Source organism: Phasianus colchicus, chromosome 7 (assembly GCF_987193195.1).
Source record: "Phasianus colchicus chromosome 7, bPhaCol1.hap1.1, whole genome shotgun sequence".
NCBI classification, from domain to species: Eukaryota; Metazoa; Chordata; class Aves; order Galliformes; family Phasianidae; genus Phasianus; species Phasianus colchicus.
In genome coordinates this window covers 20,320,190-20,338,290 of record NC_143442.1, presented here as the reverse complement: position 1 = coordinate 20,338,290, position 18,101 = coordinate 20,320,190, and the positions used below count along the sequence as shown (strand labels likewise).

Below are 18,101 nucleotides of genomic sequence, written 5' to 3'. Positions count from 1 at the left end.
TGTTATTGCAGTAGATGATGAATTAATTGGTACGATGACCATAGCCACGGTGTGTAAATATAATATAAGCACATATGTTCTACGTAATCTATGCCCCTTCCTTCCCGCCTCCCTTCCGATTCATGTCTTGGTCTTGTCAAGAGCTGTTCGAAAATCGGTTTTCTTCATTTAAAATTACTAATAGCACCTGGGAGAGGCCTCACAAACAGCAGAGGGATGGTAGATTCTGTTGCTTCTCATTACCAATGTGCTGGATGAAAACAGGGTGTAAGTCTTCCCTTCCTGCAATATTCTGATGAATGGGATTGTGCTGAGCAGAATTTGCTGACCTCGTACTGCAAGTGCTCGCCAGAGTTCTCACGGATGGATGAACTTTGATTTCATCTAACTGATGATGTCAGTTGGGAATTTTCACCTTTCATTCGTTCCAAGTTGAAGATAAATGCTGCGGTGAATTGGATTTCTTTTTGTCAGTTGCTTTCGTCTCCTTTTGTGACGAAAGTTTGAGAGCTCAGTTTGTTCCACTGGAATAAGATGGAAAGGAAGATTGTACTTGTACATTATTGACACACTTTTTGCCAATGACTTGTTACAATTAGTAACTTAAATGTTAAATCATAGGGAATCAAGAAAATATTTATATTCTTAATGCATGTAATTATGCCTAAAATCTTCAGTGGACCATTTGCTGTGCTTAATGCGGTATTTAGAGGAAATTAAAGTTCATTCTGAAGAACATTATGAATGTAACAGGAATATATTCATGGCAGATGTTTGTGAATTAATTGGTAGTAAAGCCTGAGGTAGAAGTACATAATGTGTAAATACATGTTTGGATTTCTTTGGGAATTATCAGTAGACAAAGGGAATTTAACGCTTACTTTCTATCATGGCTGATCTTTCCTGTGTAGATTTGAACAGTGAATTAGAATAATTGCTTTAGCAAAGAATGTATCTCTGGGTATGTCTAGATCAAGCCACAGTTATAACTTTTAAGTAGACAGTATATGTAAAAACATCTCTGTATCTGAATAATTGTGCTCTGAAAAATATACCTTTCTCAGTTGGCTTTATTTACTTCTAGGGCAAATATTCTCACATGGAATTCCTTGGAAATGAGGATATGTAGACAAATGCAGTAAGAAGAGCTTGGTCAATCTGTGTCTAAGATGTGTAATTTTGATTTTCAGTTCAAGTTCCCTTTCCGAATTTCTGAACTCAGAGAAATCATCACTTGAAGATGGGTTACTTTTTGTATTCATTTCTGCTTAATTTTCTTCTAGAATCTAGGACTGAATATATCTTTGTTTTTTCTTTTTTTTTCTTTTTTTTTTTTAGTGTATTATGCATTTAGACCAGTAAAGATGGCCAACACTGGAGAATTTGAGGTTTATTAACATGAGTTATGTTGTCTGGAATGCTTTTAGAATGTTTTTAAGTGGAAGTACTCACAGTGTAATTGTAAACATTGCTGGCATCTAGCTCTGAGTAAACCTTATACCATGTACAGCTTGTTAGGATGTACCATACCATGTACTGGCTCTGTTAGGATGTATTGAATAGAAAAAAGGATAATACACTTGTCCTAAATCCATTACTTTTCCCATTGTATTTTTATTAAAGTCAGTGAGCAAGGGAATTGTAAGAGAATAGACATTGTTTTGTACCTCAGAGGAGCTCACTGTCACTCCAGTTGATGCAGTACCTGATTTGTTCTCTTCCTTGCACCCAGCTGCTACAGCTTATTTAACCGCTTAAAATGTTTGAAAAATGTGATCTTTTCTTTTAAACTTGAAATTTTGTCTTAGTTGTCCTTTAAAAGTACTGTTGTTTCCAAACATTGCTTTTATCATAAATTCTTATCTTACCAATTTAGTCTCTTTCTTGTAAATTACCAGGAAGTCTATAAGGAAAGTACAGAGATGAGGTTATGCCAGGTAGAGCTGAAGGAGGTTTTCCCAGGAAAGCCTGAACAGAAGGACCATATATATTACCATATATTTCATTGTGTTAATGAGGAAATCTTAAATGTTGAATGGTGTGGGTGCAATAACTTGTTTTTTGAGAAGCACAGCTTTATTATCTAGCAGTACTCTTTATTCTCTGTGGACATGTGTCATTTCTATACATGTCTGAAAAAACGCCACAGCTATTTTGAAAGCCAAATGGAATCATAGTAATGATCTAGTTTGATCCCCCTGCATGTCTTTACTGTTGATAAATAAAACATGTTTTAAAATATGCTTTTATTCTGTATTTGTCAAGCTTCAACTTTTCAGCAATTTTTCAGTGATTCGTGTTAGTGACTTCTCGAGGCTTTTGTTAATTATTTATATATATAAAATGCTGTAAGAATAGAAGAGTAAGATTTAAGCACAACTGGGTCTTCACATATAAGCACTTGTTCAAAACCTTTTATGCTTTTTCTCCATTCGTTTGTTGTTCACTATTTCATCAGAAAAGTGTAGAAGTATTCATGTTTGACTCTAATACTTACATACTGAAAGATTGTATTAGTCTTTTTAGTAAACGTACATTTTATTTGCTTGTAACCTTCAAGTCTCAGTCACTTTAGCAAGGAGCAGGTAAATACTATGTCCATAGTTTCTCAAACTCCATCCAGTACTCTGATGAGCTTGAATATATTGTACCGAAAAACATTGTTTGCTTTCACTAAATCTCTCTGACAGTTCTGCTCACTACACGTATGATTCGTGCTCCTCATAGTCATTTACTCTCATCTGTCAATAAAATTGTCTTTTTTAGGGTGTTGACAAAAGATCGCTAGCAATATGCAAACAATTTATTTGGAGCATCACCAGAAAGTCAAGGAGTTGTTGATCGACAATTATGTTCTAGGCCTACTGGTTTAGGTAGTGTTGATTCTATTTAGTGTATGCAGTGTTTGTTTTTGAATTTAACACTTTTATACAACCCAGCCAGATTCTTGAGTCTGAATGTGTTCACTTTACACTGCTACCTTCTTTGCTGGCTTGCTGTGACTCATGTATGAAATGTGAGGTGCTAGCTAAGAGCTACAGGTAATGCTTTAGATAGTTCTTGCAGTTTGTGAGAGGAACGGAACAGTGAAGTTGATAGAATGTGGACAATTACATCTCCTTTGCCAAGTTACTACTTTAGTGTAGTGTTACCTAAATTGAAATATTTTAATAAAACGCATTTGCTTTTCAAGTGTTGTCAGATGGCTGATAAGTTACTATGTTTTGGAAGTCTTGAAGCAAACAAATAAGGTGCAAAGAAGCACTCCACATTTCCTAGAAATATCTCCCTCCGGGGAAGAGAAGAGTGTCGTATTCACAGTCATTCTCCATAGTAGCGGAGACTTTTGCACTGCCTGCAGAATCATGGAGAGTTCACTTGCACTTTGAAGTGTGAAGTGATAATCCTCACGACTGCTTACTTCTTTATTAAATTTGCGGAAGTTAATTACATGCCCTGCTAATTTCCAACAAAAGCCTCACAATTCTCTGGTGCCAAGTAGGCAAGTGAGTTTTCCAAGCTTCAGTTTAGTCCCTCATGCTGCAAGAAGAATTTGGCATACGCACACATTATTACTATGATCCATCCAAGGAGTTTATTAATGTATGCACTTTTTTCTATGCAGTGGTGTCTTGTGAGCACATCTTGATAAATCTCCTAGATGCAATTTGAATGTCCCAACTTTATAAAATACTATAAATACGTATTGCAAAATTCCTGTTTAACATTTGTGTTGACTGCTCGTCATCTTTGAAAAACGAGACAGGACATAAACTCAGTATTGCATATAGCTAAGTATACCAAGTATTTGTGTGCACTAAGTGTATTGCCAAGGATATAGTCAGAAATGAACTGATGTTTAAAACTGTGGTATTTGATATTCATGATGTTTGCTGTATTTCATATGCATTTGCAATTGTAAGTAATTTGGATTTTGGAGTCTTTTTTGATGATGTTTTAAATGACGCTTGCTATAATGCTCCTAGCTGAAAAACAAGAGAGTACTTTTGTCACCAACAAAGAGAAGTAGATTGTTCTGCTGGTGGCAGGCTGACCTCGAAGTGTACAACTGGGGAGGCCAGCCCTAATGAAACCAGGCAGATCATTGCTTCATGTTCTGTTATTAAACATCTTGGAGTTAACTAGAGTAATGACTAAATGTGTTTAAATGACTGTTACAATGATAGTGAAGGTAAAAAGGTCAGTTCATATTCTTTCACCAGGCCTAAATAGAAGCAATTAATAAAACTAAAAACAGTGCTAAATGAATTACAGCTTCAAAATGTGCTTTTTGCATGTTTGTTTGGGGTATTGGGGCAGCCAAGTGAACAAGAAATATATGGGAGTAGTTGCCTTTCTTCATATTGTCACAAGCATGTAGCAGATTCCTTGTTAAGGGATCGTATTAAATATCATTTGAATATGACACCACCACTGGTGCAGGAAAATTTGAGTTCCTCTGTCACTCGTGTCATTTGAGCTGTGGATTCTGCCTTACATTCTGCATGTTGCAGCTGCCCACATATTCCAACAGAAAAAATTCCTCTTGGAATAATTCCTATTTTTTTTTTTTCCATCTTCTTGCTTAAAACATAGATTTTCTCTTTTCTTTAAGCTTCTATCCTTTCTCTAAATAGAGCTTTCCAATGTTTTACCTGTTTCTCTGTAAAACTGAAACAGATCTGCACTCAGACAGCTGCCAGCTCTGCACGTCACCTTGGGTTGGTCAGCCTTCCTTGTTCAAGTTACCCATGGAATTGTTCCTCTCGAACAACAGCTGTAAACTGCATAAAGTTGAGTACCTACAGCTTAACTCTGAAAAGTCATGTTTGTGTCAAAATTGGCTTAGATATGTAGCTGTAGGAAGAAGAATGTGGATGGGAAGCTCTGATTTACATCTACGTGCGTAAATATGCTTTAGAAAGAGCAAATGTTGTTTGCTGTATCGATTTCTGAAATTTTCTGGAAGTTCCACAATACACAGCACCCCTTACGGCATAATTAAAAAGAAAACATTTTACTGCCGCTTAAGCTGAAAAGATTTTCTCTAACAACTATTGCTATAATGTTTTCTTCTGTAATCTTTTATCAACTGTAGTTTATGTGCAATAATGTGTTGCTGTATGGGGGGGGAATTATAATGCTAAAAACCACGTGGTAGGTACCCTATAGCATTATGTTAAAACCTGAAATGTCGCGCAGTCAGGATTCCTTCACTGCTGACCAGGAATCTTTGAGATTGTGTTGATTTTTTTTTTGTTTATGTATTTGAGAAAAAGCTGAAGATAGGTACTTTTCATTTAGAATCTTATCGTTAGAATTGCTGCCCTTGCCTCGTTTATACCGATTAATTAAAAAATAAAAAGCAGATAGGGTTAAAGATAAGATGGCACCACTGTTTTCTTCTTTATGTGTAATCTTGTTGCATGTCTCTACATAAGCTGTTCTGGCCACTCATCACAGTAACCAGCTGGGCCATTTCACCTGCTGGAGCCATTAAAGAGGACTCTCTCCCCCTAGATTAATCCCCTCCGACATTAGTTTTTTGCTCTGACAACTGGAGCAGGCATTCAGAATTTGCAGGTGGCCAGTGTGACGCACATAATTGCCTACAATTTTAGGCAATGAATAAAAATGGTCTACATTACTTGTCAAAGGTTGTATATGCAGTGCCAAGTGAGATCTATGGGAAGCCTTTTAGGGTTTAAAGAACAGTTAATAGCAAAGCTGCACAGTGCTTTTTTAATCATAATGCATTTGTAATATAGCACTTTGATCTTCTCCTTGTAGGAAATGGTGTTATATTAGCCACTTTTAAACGTTTATGAGTGAAATTCAGTTATAGGAGAGTAAAAGTGATTATTCTTCGTCAGAACATGTTAGATTTCATTAAAAGTTTTAGCGTGCCCCTTCCTTGTTAAAATCTGTGGGGAGTCCTGTTCCTGGAGGGTTTCAAATCAGGATCTGAAGATTTCGAAGAGCTTTGTCTTTGTTTTTCACTGCAGCAACTGCTCGACTAGAAAAGGCTGTAGTAAATACTGATGTTATTTGTGGTTGTTTATAATGTGCCTCAGCCGCCTAGCACTAAGTGTAAAAAATGTTGTGCGCTCAATGGTTCACGGAATGGTTCTTTGTGTTTTAAATACCCTAATTCTCAGTTGTGTCAATTATAACAAAAAAAAAAAAAAAAAAAAGCATTATTTAAAGCATGATCATAAATTATCTCTCAGAAAAATCGACGACTCAGAAATGTACTACTCCTAGAAGAGCCAAGGGTGACCTTTCAGACCCGAGAGCCTTTTATTAACACCTGCCTGTAAGGAGAGCCGTGCCACACGCAGCTTTCAGATTCAGCACCACAAAACTGATGAGGAAAGGCTTGAAGGGTTCAGTTTGTGTCACTTGCTGTTTGCCGTTTCCATTTCACAGATGATTAATCTTTCTGTGAAGAAAGGCCAGAGAAACAAAGCACATTGGGCTCTTCCTGCAGTTACTCCTTCTGAATGCACACTAGCTTGCTAACTAAAAGGCCTTTAGATTTCCTGCGGAGAGAGATGTTCTGAAAGTGAATGCAGCTGGTTGGAGGTCACCAGAGCAAGGCTCTTGCCATTGTGTAATGGAGGCTTTGGCAGGTTTCATTTTGGGGGGGAGGGAGAAGGTGTTGGCGAAAAATTAATGCGGAATAAAAAGGGCTCTGGCCATTTGAATTAATTTTTTGAAGGGTGGATCATCAATAATAGGCTCAATTTCTTTGGCGAACAATTTAAAAAATACATTCGCGGTGTTTTTTTCCCACCCATTCCCTTTTCTTAATGGCATGTTTATGTTGTGCGTGGTCTCTCCCGCTGGATGCTGAAATGTCGCGTCTTACTGAGTTTGAAAAGCAATCTAAAATGTACTGATTTTTACATACATTTTATGAGTTCTGCTAATTTTCCTGATGGCAGGAGATGATACTTGGATCTCACGTATTTAACTTTCTGATGATGGGATTTGTATTGCTTTAGTAATTGCTGTTTGTCTTTACTGTCTCTTAAAACAGGAATTTTTATTTTTCTGAGATGGTAAAAATTGTGTTTAAGTTATATTATCTAATTTTTAATTAGCATGTCCATACTGAATTTTAATTTGTATATGCCTTGCTTATGGAACAGAATTGTTTGATGTCCAGATGAGTTTTGACTTGGTTTTTATTTTTGTTTTTTCTTAGGATGTAATGTGCAAAATCAAAACCTGGGTAATAGATGAAAAGAAAGCTGTCCGCTTCTATCATGATTGGAATGACAAAGAGGTAGGCTATAAGTATTATCCCATGAACTATCTTCTAAATTTGCAACCTGTTACTGTCTTTTTTCAGTTCTTTTTTTTTTTGAAAAATTCACATCCACAGTGTATTGAACGTTAAATTTGTTGCCAGTTCTGTTTTTCAGTGTGATCTACTCACTAGATTTTGTGTTGCCTTCTCAGAAATGCCACGAGGAAAACAGTCCTTAATTTAACTCAAGTTGATATAACTTGTTTTTAAATTTCTTCTCTTACATTTTCACTTCTAGATCGATGTTTTGAACAAACATTTGTTTTTCACATCAAAACCCATGATCTATTTGGTTAACCTCTCTGAAAAAGACTACATTAGAAAGAAAAACAAATGGTAAGTATGTTCAGATAAATATCTGTGTTTCTATGTCACACTTTGTTCAACAGTGAATAATTCCTTGCTCGTTAAAGTCAAAATATATTTATTCAAATGGGAATAAAAACTGATGCTACACTTCTGTTGTTTGTTATACTCCCACTGTCGTGCTGCTTGAGTACAGTGTGTGTGGTAAAACCATGAATGAAAGTATAGAATAGAAAAAATATATTTTCCTTGCTTATATTTTTATGTGAACCCATTAGCTGTGAAGAAAATATTTGATTTAGATCTACTAATTCAAATAAGCATGTATTGTTATCATGTATTATTCTGATCATCTGAACACTATCTCTTTCATTCCAAGGGAATGAATTGAATGCCAAAGGACTAATGCTATGTGAGTTGCACAGAAAGCTTTCAAACGGGCAAAATTGCATATTTTAACAGTCCACTTCTGTTCGCTGTTGTCTGGTTTCATTGCTACTGCTCACACTTCACTTACAGTTTATAGGCCTGTCTTGATGATCTTTAATGTCATGGACAGCACAGGATTTTTTTTCATGTATTTCTGACATCAGTGTGACTTAAATTGATTTATCAACCATCATGTATTTATCAAGCATTCAATGAGCTGGATGAAGATTTGGGGCTAGCATGGTAGATAGACATGGTGGAAATCCACTGTTGAGAAGTACAACATTTAGCATGTCATAGGAAGCTCTAGATGGGATAAATATTTAGTTTGTGGAGGAAAGAACAGATTAAATAGTATACTCTGAAAAAAAATCAGTTGCAGCATGTTTTGTTTAAAAAACAAACAAGCCTTTTTTTAGTTCTCAGATCTTTAAACACTTGTGAAATACTTTGAAGATGCACGAACGCATGTTTGTGAACAGATATGTGTGTAGCTCATCCAAACAAATCAGAAGTATCCAAAGCGGAATATCTGAATTCTCCTAAAGTACACCCTCTGTTTCTCCCTGTACTTCATTAAGTACTTAGATGCACATGGTTTCAATTTTCCATTAAAATTTCTCATTTCCATATGATATCAAAGAGTGAGAAGGCTTTAAACTGAAAAATAAACATTCATAGACTGGAAGCCAAAACAATAATTAATGTCAGATGGTTAACTCCAATAAATCATTAGAATAAATTCTGTGAAATTACTGCAACTAAAACTGTCCTTTTGATACTCCAAGACATTCTGTGTTAGTATTTAAGAACAAAATTTAATCTTTTCAATAGCATCCAATCTCAGCCCCAAAAAACAGACTTTTGGATTGAACTTGATAACCAGTGTAGTAATAATTAAATTTTTTCATGTTTGGCTGGATTTTATAATTATTAAATTGGTTTATTCGTTCTTTGAATGTTTTGTAGGAAGGAATATATGAACATTAGAACTGTTTCTATCCAGGAAAGTCTTCAAAGTCATGGTAGTGGTACTCATTCTGTTGTTGTCAGGTGATATATTTTTTCTGAGTGCAAATGTTGAGGTTTCCTGAGGTTTGCTGTAACAGTACAGACGTGGAAGTTTATGTGAAAATGGATGCATTGGTTTCCTTGTCCAAAAGGGATCCTCACACCTGTATTTGGATGATTACAGGTAGAGCTCACTGGCTCTAATTGTACAGTAAATACCATTTCCCAGACTCTAATGGTAGACAGACTACTTAGGAGACGCCAGTCTGTGATTTAGCTGTCGCCAGTCACCCCATGTTTTTTGTGAGACTAGTTGTGATGATGACATAGTTAAACCCAATTGAAAGCATATCTTTGTATAAATTACGATTTTTAATTTGTAAAAAAAAAAAATAAAAAAAAATCAGACTGTTGAATTGAGGAGTCATACAATGAAATGGTTTAACTGTTTCTATTACAATTAATAATTTCGTTTAAAAAAAAAAAAGTCCAGATCTCATGGATGTTAGTGTAATTGTAGCCGAAAGATCAAAGCCTGGGTAGCTGAGTGATGTTCCAGAAGAGAATTTACCACATAGCCATTTTCAGTACAGTTTCTGCCTCCTGCTGTTCCTATTTTCCCTCAAGCTAGCCATTGACTACCCCCTGTGCATCCCTGCTCGTAAAAAATGATTGAGGAAGTATTTGTCATGTATTTATGAGTGGGAAACATTGTGTGATAGGGAAAGGCATCTACAAGAACCAAAAAGATTGCCATTTTCCTTCATTCAGCCGCTCTGCTACAGCTTTAAATCCTCTTGTTTATGCAGCAAAGCTTTTATATTTAAGAGCAGAATAATTTTTTTCTATGAAGGATGCTAACGGTAGGCTTTTGCCATTTGAGTGGTGTAAGCAGATGTAAATGATTACAATATATTTTGCTGTTAGATGCCACTTAATTTGTGATTTTTGTTATTATTTTGAGGGCAGAGGTACATATTTGAAATGTAAGCCACATTTAGACTAGTCATTCAACTTGAGGAAGTTTATTTCTGAGCTTAATTTGTAATATTGCTGTAACAAAAGTAAGGGTAACGCAGGAAATGCTCAGCAGTAGAATGTTTTCGTGAGACTTTTACAGCTATAGAAGTATTTAAAACAGCAAAGAGAGGCTTTTTGATTGTGGGTATGAAAGGAGAACTAAAACTGTCTTTGTTTTACTAGGTCACTCTTTCAGAATTAATGAGCATTTTAATTGTTAGTTAAAACATACTTACGTTTAAGTGCTAACATGTTATTTTTCAATCCTAGGAGAGAAGAAAACATAGTGAAAGATAGGACTATTGTGTGTCTGAGTAGGTGTATTGACCTTTTGAAAGATGTAAAAACTGGAATGGCTCCAAGCAGCTACTTGCTGGTTTTAACAATGTTGAATTAGTCATTCCGTTGATTTATGATTAAGACCTAGCCCCTGAAGAGAAGCTGACATGGCAGCTGCGTTAGTCGCACTTGTGTTATGATCAGATGACAGTAATCATGATGTTGTATAGAGGAATCCACTGAAACCATTCGTACTACATATTGCTGTGATCTTAGTGAATACTTAAGCCCATTTTTTAATAATTTGGAATGATTTTTATATGGGTATACTACCACCTTAATGTAATATATCATGAAAACATTCTAAAAAAGCCCATTCATTTACAGTTGGGGCTGCTTTCTGAGTTACAAAATGTCACACCCAGGACACAAGACTTAGCAGTCTTCACCTAGATAAAGGTTTACATTTTAGTCTTGCTTAAAGAAAGAGGTCGTACTGCAGAATTCAATTATGAAATATGTTGAGCTAATTAATAAGCAGATGTAGCAGGTAATGCTTAGCACATTGTTCACTGCAGTATTTTGGAATGATTCTTTGCAGCAGGTGCCAGGAACAATGTTGTATGTCAGGGTTGCATACGCTAATTTTTTTTTTGACTCAACACCTCTGATATAAACAAGTGATATTTTTCAGACTGTTGCAGCTTAGAGCTGATTATGGTGTTAAAGATTTTATAGTATCAAGTATGAAATTGGGAATCTGTTTAGTATCCCAATTAAGTTTTTTTGAACAGTGTATCTTTGAATGGGTACTGATGGAATAGGTAACTCTTCACATATCTGACTCCTGTATATGTTTAAAAAGGTGTGTTTGTTTAATAAGTAGCCCCTTTCCTGTTAATTCTTGTAGGATTTTTTATGGTCTTAGTTTGGAAAAACCATAATTAGGTCAGATGGCACACTTATCTCTTCTGTATCATGTTTCTGACAGGCCTCTAGCAGATGTCCAGGGAAGACTATAGGAAAATTAAACAGAGTATATATGAGTATATGTGCCCAGCTTCTTGCAATGTTAGTGTAGAACTGATTGAGCCAGATATGATATACCTGTGGTAGATAATTTGACTGTTCTTTATTCTATGAATATAGCCATTGACCTTTTGAACCTAAGTGTACTTTCGGCTTCCCAATATCCTGGAGCAGGGACTTCCACAGTTTAACTATGTGCGATATGGAGAAGTACTTCCTTATGCTTGTTTTGGATCTGCCACATCATAATTTCATTTGATGCTCTTAGATCTTGTAGTATGAGAGTGAATAATCCTTTTCTATTCATCTTTTCCATATTGCTTCAGATGTTCTAAATATAACAAGAAAAAAAAAAGTCTGACATTAAGAAAGAAACATCAAGGGTAAAATATGAGGAAGACCCAATGGGCCTGCATATGGATTTATCTGCTTCACTCTTTCACTTTTAGACTACCTAGAAAAGAAAGTTTTCCAATAGGTGTGTTTTCACCATCTTAGCAGAACAGCAGGGCAACTTCGTGCACTGATAGAATGCAGAGGGCTCAGAGCAGGACTGTGAGAGGAGAAATGCTATTCAGAAGGTTTTCATATCTTCACATCCACTGTTTTGTCTCCATAAATATTCAGTGAGCATCAAAGAATATCAGTGGGTGTCAGTTTTTTCCATATAGAGGAATTCAGTGACACACCTTTGTTTCATCTGCACTTCCATGTCAGACACCATTTTGCTGGACTGCCCCTCTGCTGCCATCTGTCACACAGCTACAGGGTGTAGTTGTATGCTGTTGGGAAGATTCAGCTTCTACTGCTATATCACCAGCATCCATCTCTGATATTGTAGACGAATGTAATAAAATGGAAGGCATTACTTTTGGAGCAGCCTTTGTACACGAACTTTTCAAATTTTGCTAAAAACAAACTATTTGAACCGAATACCTAAAAATAGTTCCTTTCTAGAAGGAGGAGTATTGTAGGTAATGAACAGAGAGAAATAGAGATGCATCACTTTGTGGTGGATAGGTTTTAAACCAGCTACATCCTTTAGAGCAGTATTTGCAAATGTCAGTGCATTGATGGTGTGGCAAGTTACTTGAGTCAGTGCAGAATGCTGTTTTCAGTACCTTCAGTACCTTGCTGAATTAGGTTTATTTTCTGATACTAAGTGAATATTTAAATGTACTATAGGTTGCAAAGTCATGGATGTTTAAGTAGATAATGTGTATTCTTAACATTTTTGAAGATGTAGAATTCCTTAAAATGCAGGATAAACGGTAATGTCATTGTGGTATTGAGTGATTTCTTTGATATAGCTGCTAAATGGTTTAAGGTTCTCTTCTGAACTGCTGAAAATATTAATTTTTTTAATATCTAACACTTCTTGTTCCTCTCTGAGAACTGAAATGTTTTAAAATTATTAATAGTTGGATTCTTATCTGTGCATATATGGTATTCTGCATGTACCAGTGCAGAAGTCAGAAGACATCCGTTAACGAGATCAGGACTGAAGCTTTCTGTTGCACCTTTAGTGCTAGAGTGAGACAGAAGACTTTATAGGTTTTAAGTTGTTTTGGTTTTGTTTGTTTATTTATTTTAACAGGGGGATTGCATGTGTTTTCCATAGAGCACTTACCTATGTTAGTAGGGAATGGTGTGTGCTGTTAGCTTAATGAACAGTTACTCCTTATTATGGCTCATACAGATTAATGAATACAAATTAATTTCTCACACATCAACCTAATTGCTGTCTCTTTTCTTTCCAGCATCTTTGCCTGACATTCCCAGTTGACTTCTTGCTTCTCTGTCTTACCAATTGCAGACACTTTTCCTTCAGTTGCTCTATGTGTCCCAGTTTTTTTCCCCATCATTTTTCCAGCAGATATGTACCCCTTAAATCATTGTAGGTCATCTGTCTCTTTTCTTTGGTTTCATCCCATTCTCGTTGGCTTAGTTTCAGTCCAGTCCTCCAGATTGGGTTTGTTTCATCAGGTTCTGCTTTGCTGTGCCTGTCCTGTTGTCTTTTTGAATGTGAATGTGTATTGTTAGGTAACAGCAGGAGCTGGAGACCTGTGTCTGAGCACAGGAAGCGATGGATTCCCTACTCTCAGCACTCGTGCATGCCCTCCCCCTTGGCGCCCAAATGAGGCAGAAAAAGTCTAGTTCTGCTCTAGCTTCATGCAGTACCATGGGCCGTGTAACAAGGCTGAATCTTTGAGACTGTGCAGTGTTGATTTGGGCAGTTGCTCTTGAGAATGTGAATTTCTGTTTTTTGTAGATTGTGAAAGTTGCCGTGTCTGGCTGGGTTTTAATGGAAGTGCAATGTTTTATCTCCAGTACTGAGTTTGCTCTGTGCCAAATGTGAAGTCTCAGCTCCTAAGTAAAGCTTTTCAAAGAAAATGTTTCTGGGATGTTTTAAAAATGGCCAGTACTGTATGGTGAAGCTGCTTTCCAAACTTTCAGCCCACCTGGCTACAACATGGCAGTTATAAATAGCTCCAGCAGAGTCCGTGAAGACAGGAAGTAAGGCCTCAGCGATTTACCTGGGATATTTTGAGTCTTTGAACAGGTAAAGTGGGTGTTGGCGCCTGGGAACATCTCCGTTCTTGGGCAGGCCAGTCCTAGGCAGATGGGGGTAGCTTGAAGCTGTTCCTACAACTCATTAAATGCTGCAGGGTGACCACTACCATTGAGAGTTCTTTCTGCAGTGTGGGTGTCAGCCCAACAGGCCGCAGTTCCAAATGCCTGCCCGGCATGGCCAAACCTGCCTGCATTCCCTCCCAGCAATTCCCATACATGCTCCAAGCACATCTGTGTGCTTCTTGATGATTGTGCTACCAGGGTAACGCCAAAGAGCTACTTACTGATGGATGCTTCGTGCTAGTAAATCTGTGCTCAGTGAAAACATTCATAACAGCTTTTTGACTTCGTTGCTCTATTACGAGCCCTGCCTTACCAGCTGCATGTCATCCCAAGTTGTCTTTTGAAGAACTCAGCTTTGCTTCCCATCTTCTGTTCTTTTTCTTGTTCTCTCTCCAGATGATCTTTTAAGTGTTTGTTAGAGTCTTTTTTTTGGCTGTCATTGCCATAATTCATGAGCTCATCATACACAGCTCTGTGGCCACAGTGTATGTTGAACAACTGCAGCTTTGAGTTCAGGCACTCCAGCAGTTTTGCTGTTGGCTTGTATAGTCCTAGGAATTGCTGCCTGGTAATGATACTTTTTTAGTCTGACATGGCAATTCTGACATTCAGGTAACTTGTGTGGTATTTTATTTAGACGCTTGCATTTTCATAGGTAGAATCTTTAGTGGCAGGTGATAGCTTTCAACAAGCAAAACAACTGCTGATAGAGCTAACCAAACTGTTGCAGGGTAAGAAGCGGGAGAGAATAATGTGGCAGTAGGATTCGATATCCATGAATTATGCAACTTTGGTTCATTCATTAAGCAGTGAAGAGAGGGACTTCCACAGAAGAATGGTGTGTGGTAATACTGGCTTGGCTGGCTGAGCAGTGTGCTTCTCCATGCTGACATCCCTAGCTTTTTCATACATGTTTTGTTGGAATTCTCATGTCTTAAATTCATTTTCTGTATGTTACGGCAGTGTACAGCATAGCTTTTGACAATATACAGTCCAACAACCTATGTTACCTTTTACTGGCAAGTTTAGGACTTTTCAGTAGCTTGATGTATTTTCATTTATCTATGCTGAGATTTCTAGCTTCACAGATCTCTCATTGTTGGCTTATGTTATTAGATTGTCTAGCTTCTACCTGTGGGAGAAGACATCTCTATCATAGTGTTCAGAGGCAGAGAAGTCAATTAACATTAACTTAAACATTGAAATGGATAAACTAAAAGAGAAAACGTGTTTTTCTCTCTTCATTGTAAAAAAGAGATATAGGGAAGGGAAAAAGCGGCATAAGAAACAAGCCTGTATACTAAACTAGGAGAAGACTAACTTGAATTTATCCTGTTAATGAACAATAAACAGGTCTTATCCTAGAGAAGTTTTTTTATTTTTTCATGGTTTTGTAATTATAGGGTATTTGCTTTTTTTTTCCCCCTCATAAATCAACTAATAGAGATGTGCAAGATCATCTTTACAAAGAGCAGGGAGGGTTTATTTATGTTGATAGTAATTGTGTGCTCATAAAAGTTACTTATTATTAATAAATGTACTGAGCCATGTGCCTTTCAGAATGAATGAGCATTGTTAGCAAGTCTTTGTCGTCCAGAAAACATAGGATTATATGAAAAATAAAAAAAATAGATGCTTGGGGTGTGTGTACCCTGCTTTCAACATCTGTTGGGTTATTATTACTGTTAAATCTGTCATGACACTTAAAACCTACCAGCATTTATTTTTGTGCGACTCCTGTTGAGAAGTTGGAAAGTGGAGAAAGGGGCTTTTGAATGACTGTAGAGAGGTCCTTGTGCTGTGCTAGGGGAGCAAATGGAGTACCTCTCATTCCTTGTGTGATACCTCCTTGCTTCTTGTAAGGTGGTTTGTTGGTTTTTAGGTTGTTTTTTTTCTTTTTTTTCTTTTTTTGAGAAATAAGACAGTCATTTGTTCTCATTGTAGAAAAGGATGTAATAGCTAGCATGTCAGCTTTCACTTTCAAATACTTCTAAGTAAAGGAACCTCTGATAATATTGTTTCCTATTCTGAAATAACAAGACAACTATGTGTATTACCTCTTTAAAACTTTGAAAAATTTGAATTCGATATGTCTATCAGTACCATTACAATATTATCTCTTAAACAATGTCCAAATTAGTAAGCAACTTTCCTTTTATAAACTGTTACTCGATGTTAACACATCTAATTTGCAGACAAGTGTATGTGTTCGCACCACTACTATTCTGCTGACTGAATTGGTCTCTCTGGATCACGTCTTCAAACATTTCTTGCCATTATGTGCTGCAGAGTTCTGTTAATCTCATTAAGTTCTTATCATTGAAATGAAACTTACTTCATTCACCATTCTTTATCTTGCTGCATTTGATATTTGAGGTATTTATGCTTTCTGGGAATATTGCTCATCTTGAAATTTTCTCTTGTGACTGGTCTGTGACATCCTTGTTCTCTGGGAGAGCATTTAAGGAATATTCCTCTTATTTACTGCAGAAAACTAAATGGAAATGTTAGTCAGTGAAAAATAATTTATTTTAAATAGAAAAATGATGTCTGAGGAGCAATCTTTTTATGTCTTGGAAATATAGACTGCTGTGACTTTGGCACCTATTTTTCAAGTTTACTTTTTGCTCTGTAGTATATAAATTCTTTGTTTTTACACTTGATGATCTTTTTTTCATTGACAGTTGTTATTGAAAATCTGATGTTTTATGTTCTTTATTTTATGATTATTTATAGTTCTATTTTGTGCATTAAGTATAGGAGTATCAGTTTCCTTTTAACTGATTGTTTTTACCACCAAGGATTACACTAAAGTTTTTGCAGAGTATTTTATTTTCACAACTTGAGTTTCCTATAATGACTTATAATAATGTCTGATTGTCAAATGCTGATAGTCACTGATTTTATATATTCTTGTTTTAAAACAGAGAATAGGTGCTGCTTCATGCTTAAATTGGAAATGGAGATTCTAAGGTTATACGGTCTTAGTGGAAAAAACTGTCAAAAAGCATATTTGGATGGGCATTATATTATCCTTTATTATCATCTGACCATAGCTTCTTACTGAATTCACAATAATTATAATAAAGTTTGGGGTTTATTGTGCTCTAGCAATAATTACTGAAGTCTGAAGAGATATTTAAAAGATAAATAACTGGAAGAAAGTAATTGCATGTACTGGTTTTGTACTTCATTGAGTTGAACAATGAAAATATCAGATTCACCTTATATCAAGTTTCACTCTTGTTTTTATACACAGGCACAGCATTACACTTCTGGAGTTAAAGTGAATCTAAGTCCAAGCAAATGGCTTTTATTTAAAAATAATAAATAAAAAGAAAATCTTAACACCTAATACATTGAAAGCCTACAAAATGTTGTGGATCTAAAACATGTGATGGTTCTCCCAGCTTGTTTTATTTCATGTGCTCATTAAATCCATACCTGTTTTTATTTAATGAAATCTTTCTGTTCCAAGATACTCAGATTAATGAAGTGTGTGCATAAGTGCATGCGTGTTTGGTTTCCTATAGGATTTTTTAAATTATTATTATTTTAAAATAACTTTATGAAGGGTAAATGTTTGTCTTTGGCTCCCTCTATCTGCCTGTCTCTATTTGTCTTAATTAATTACTTTTCATAACTCACATCTGCCAGATTAGAACCAGCTGATAAGATGTCTACAATTATTGCATATAGGTGTCCTGTAATGTAAGTAACTATAAGTATTGTGAAAGAGGTGTGGAGAACTAGGAAGGCATTTAGTTACGCAACTTTAAAAAATAGTTAATGCCCTTATGCTTTGACAGTATATTTTTGAATTATTTTTTCCATTTTGGTCAAAGTCTAATTTCTTTATTAGGTTTTTCCACCAAGCTCAAGGTATATTAAAGAAAAAAATGTTAGTTGCCTGTCTTGCAGCAGTATGTGATTGTGCAGTATCCTTTTATGTGCGATTTCTAGTTGTGTTAGTGCCCTTTTGACATAAAAGGTAACTAGATTGTTCTATTAGTGATTTCTGACATAGAAATGATTTGATATGCTAAAGCTATTTCTGACAGAAGATATAAAGTTT

General features: G+C 36.0%; 1 protein-coding gene across 1 annotated transcript in view; it reads left to right on the top strand.

The window, feature by feature from the left end:
* Positions 1-18,101, top strand: part of OLA1 (Obg like ATPase 1) — an 86,217-nt gene that overhangs the window by 42,110 nt on the left and 26,006 nt on the right. The window contains exons 6-7 of the mRNA XM_031599452.2: positions 7,211-7,291; positions 7,554-7,651. Coding sequence (XP_031455312.1) covers positions 7,211-7,291; positions 7,554-7,651 — 179 coding nt within the window. The remainder of the gene's footprint in view (positions 1-7,210; positions 7,292-7,553; positions 7,652-18,101) is intronic.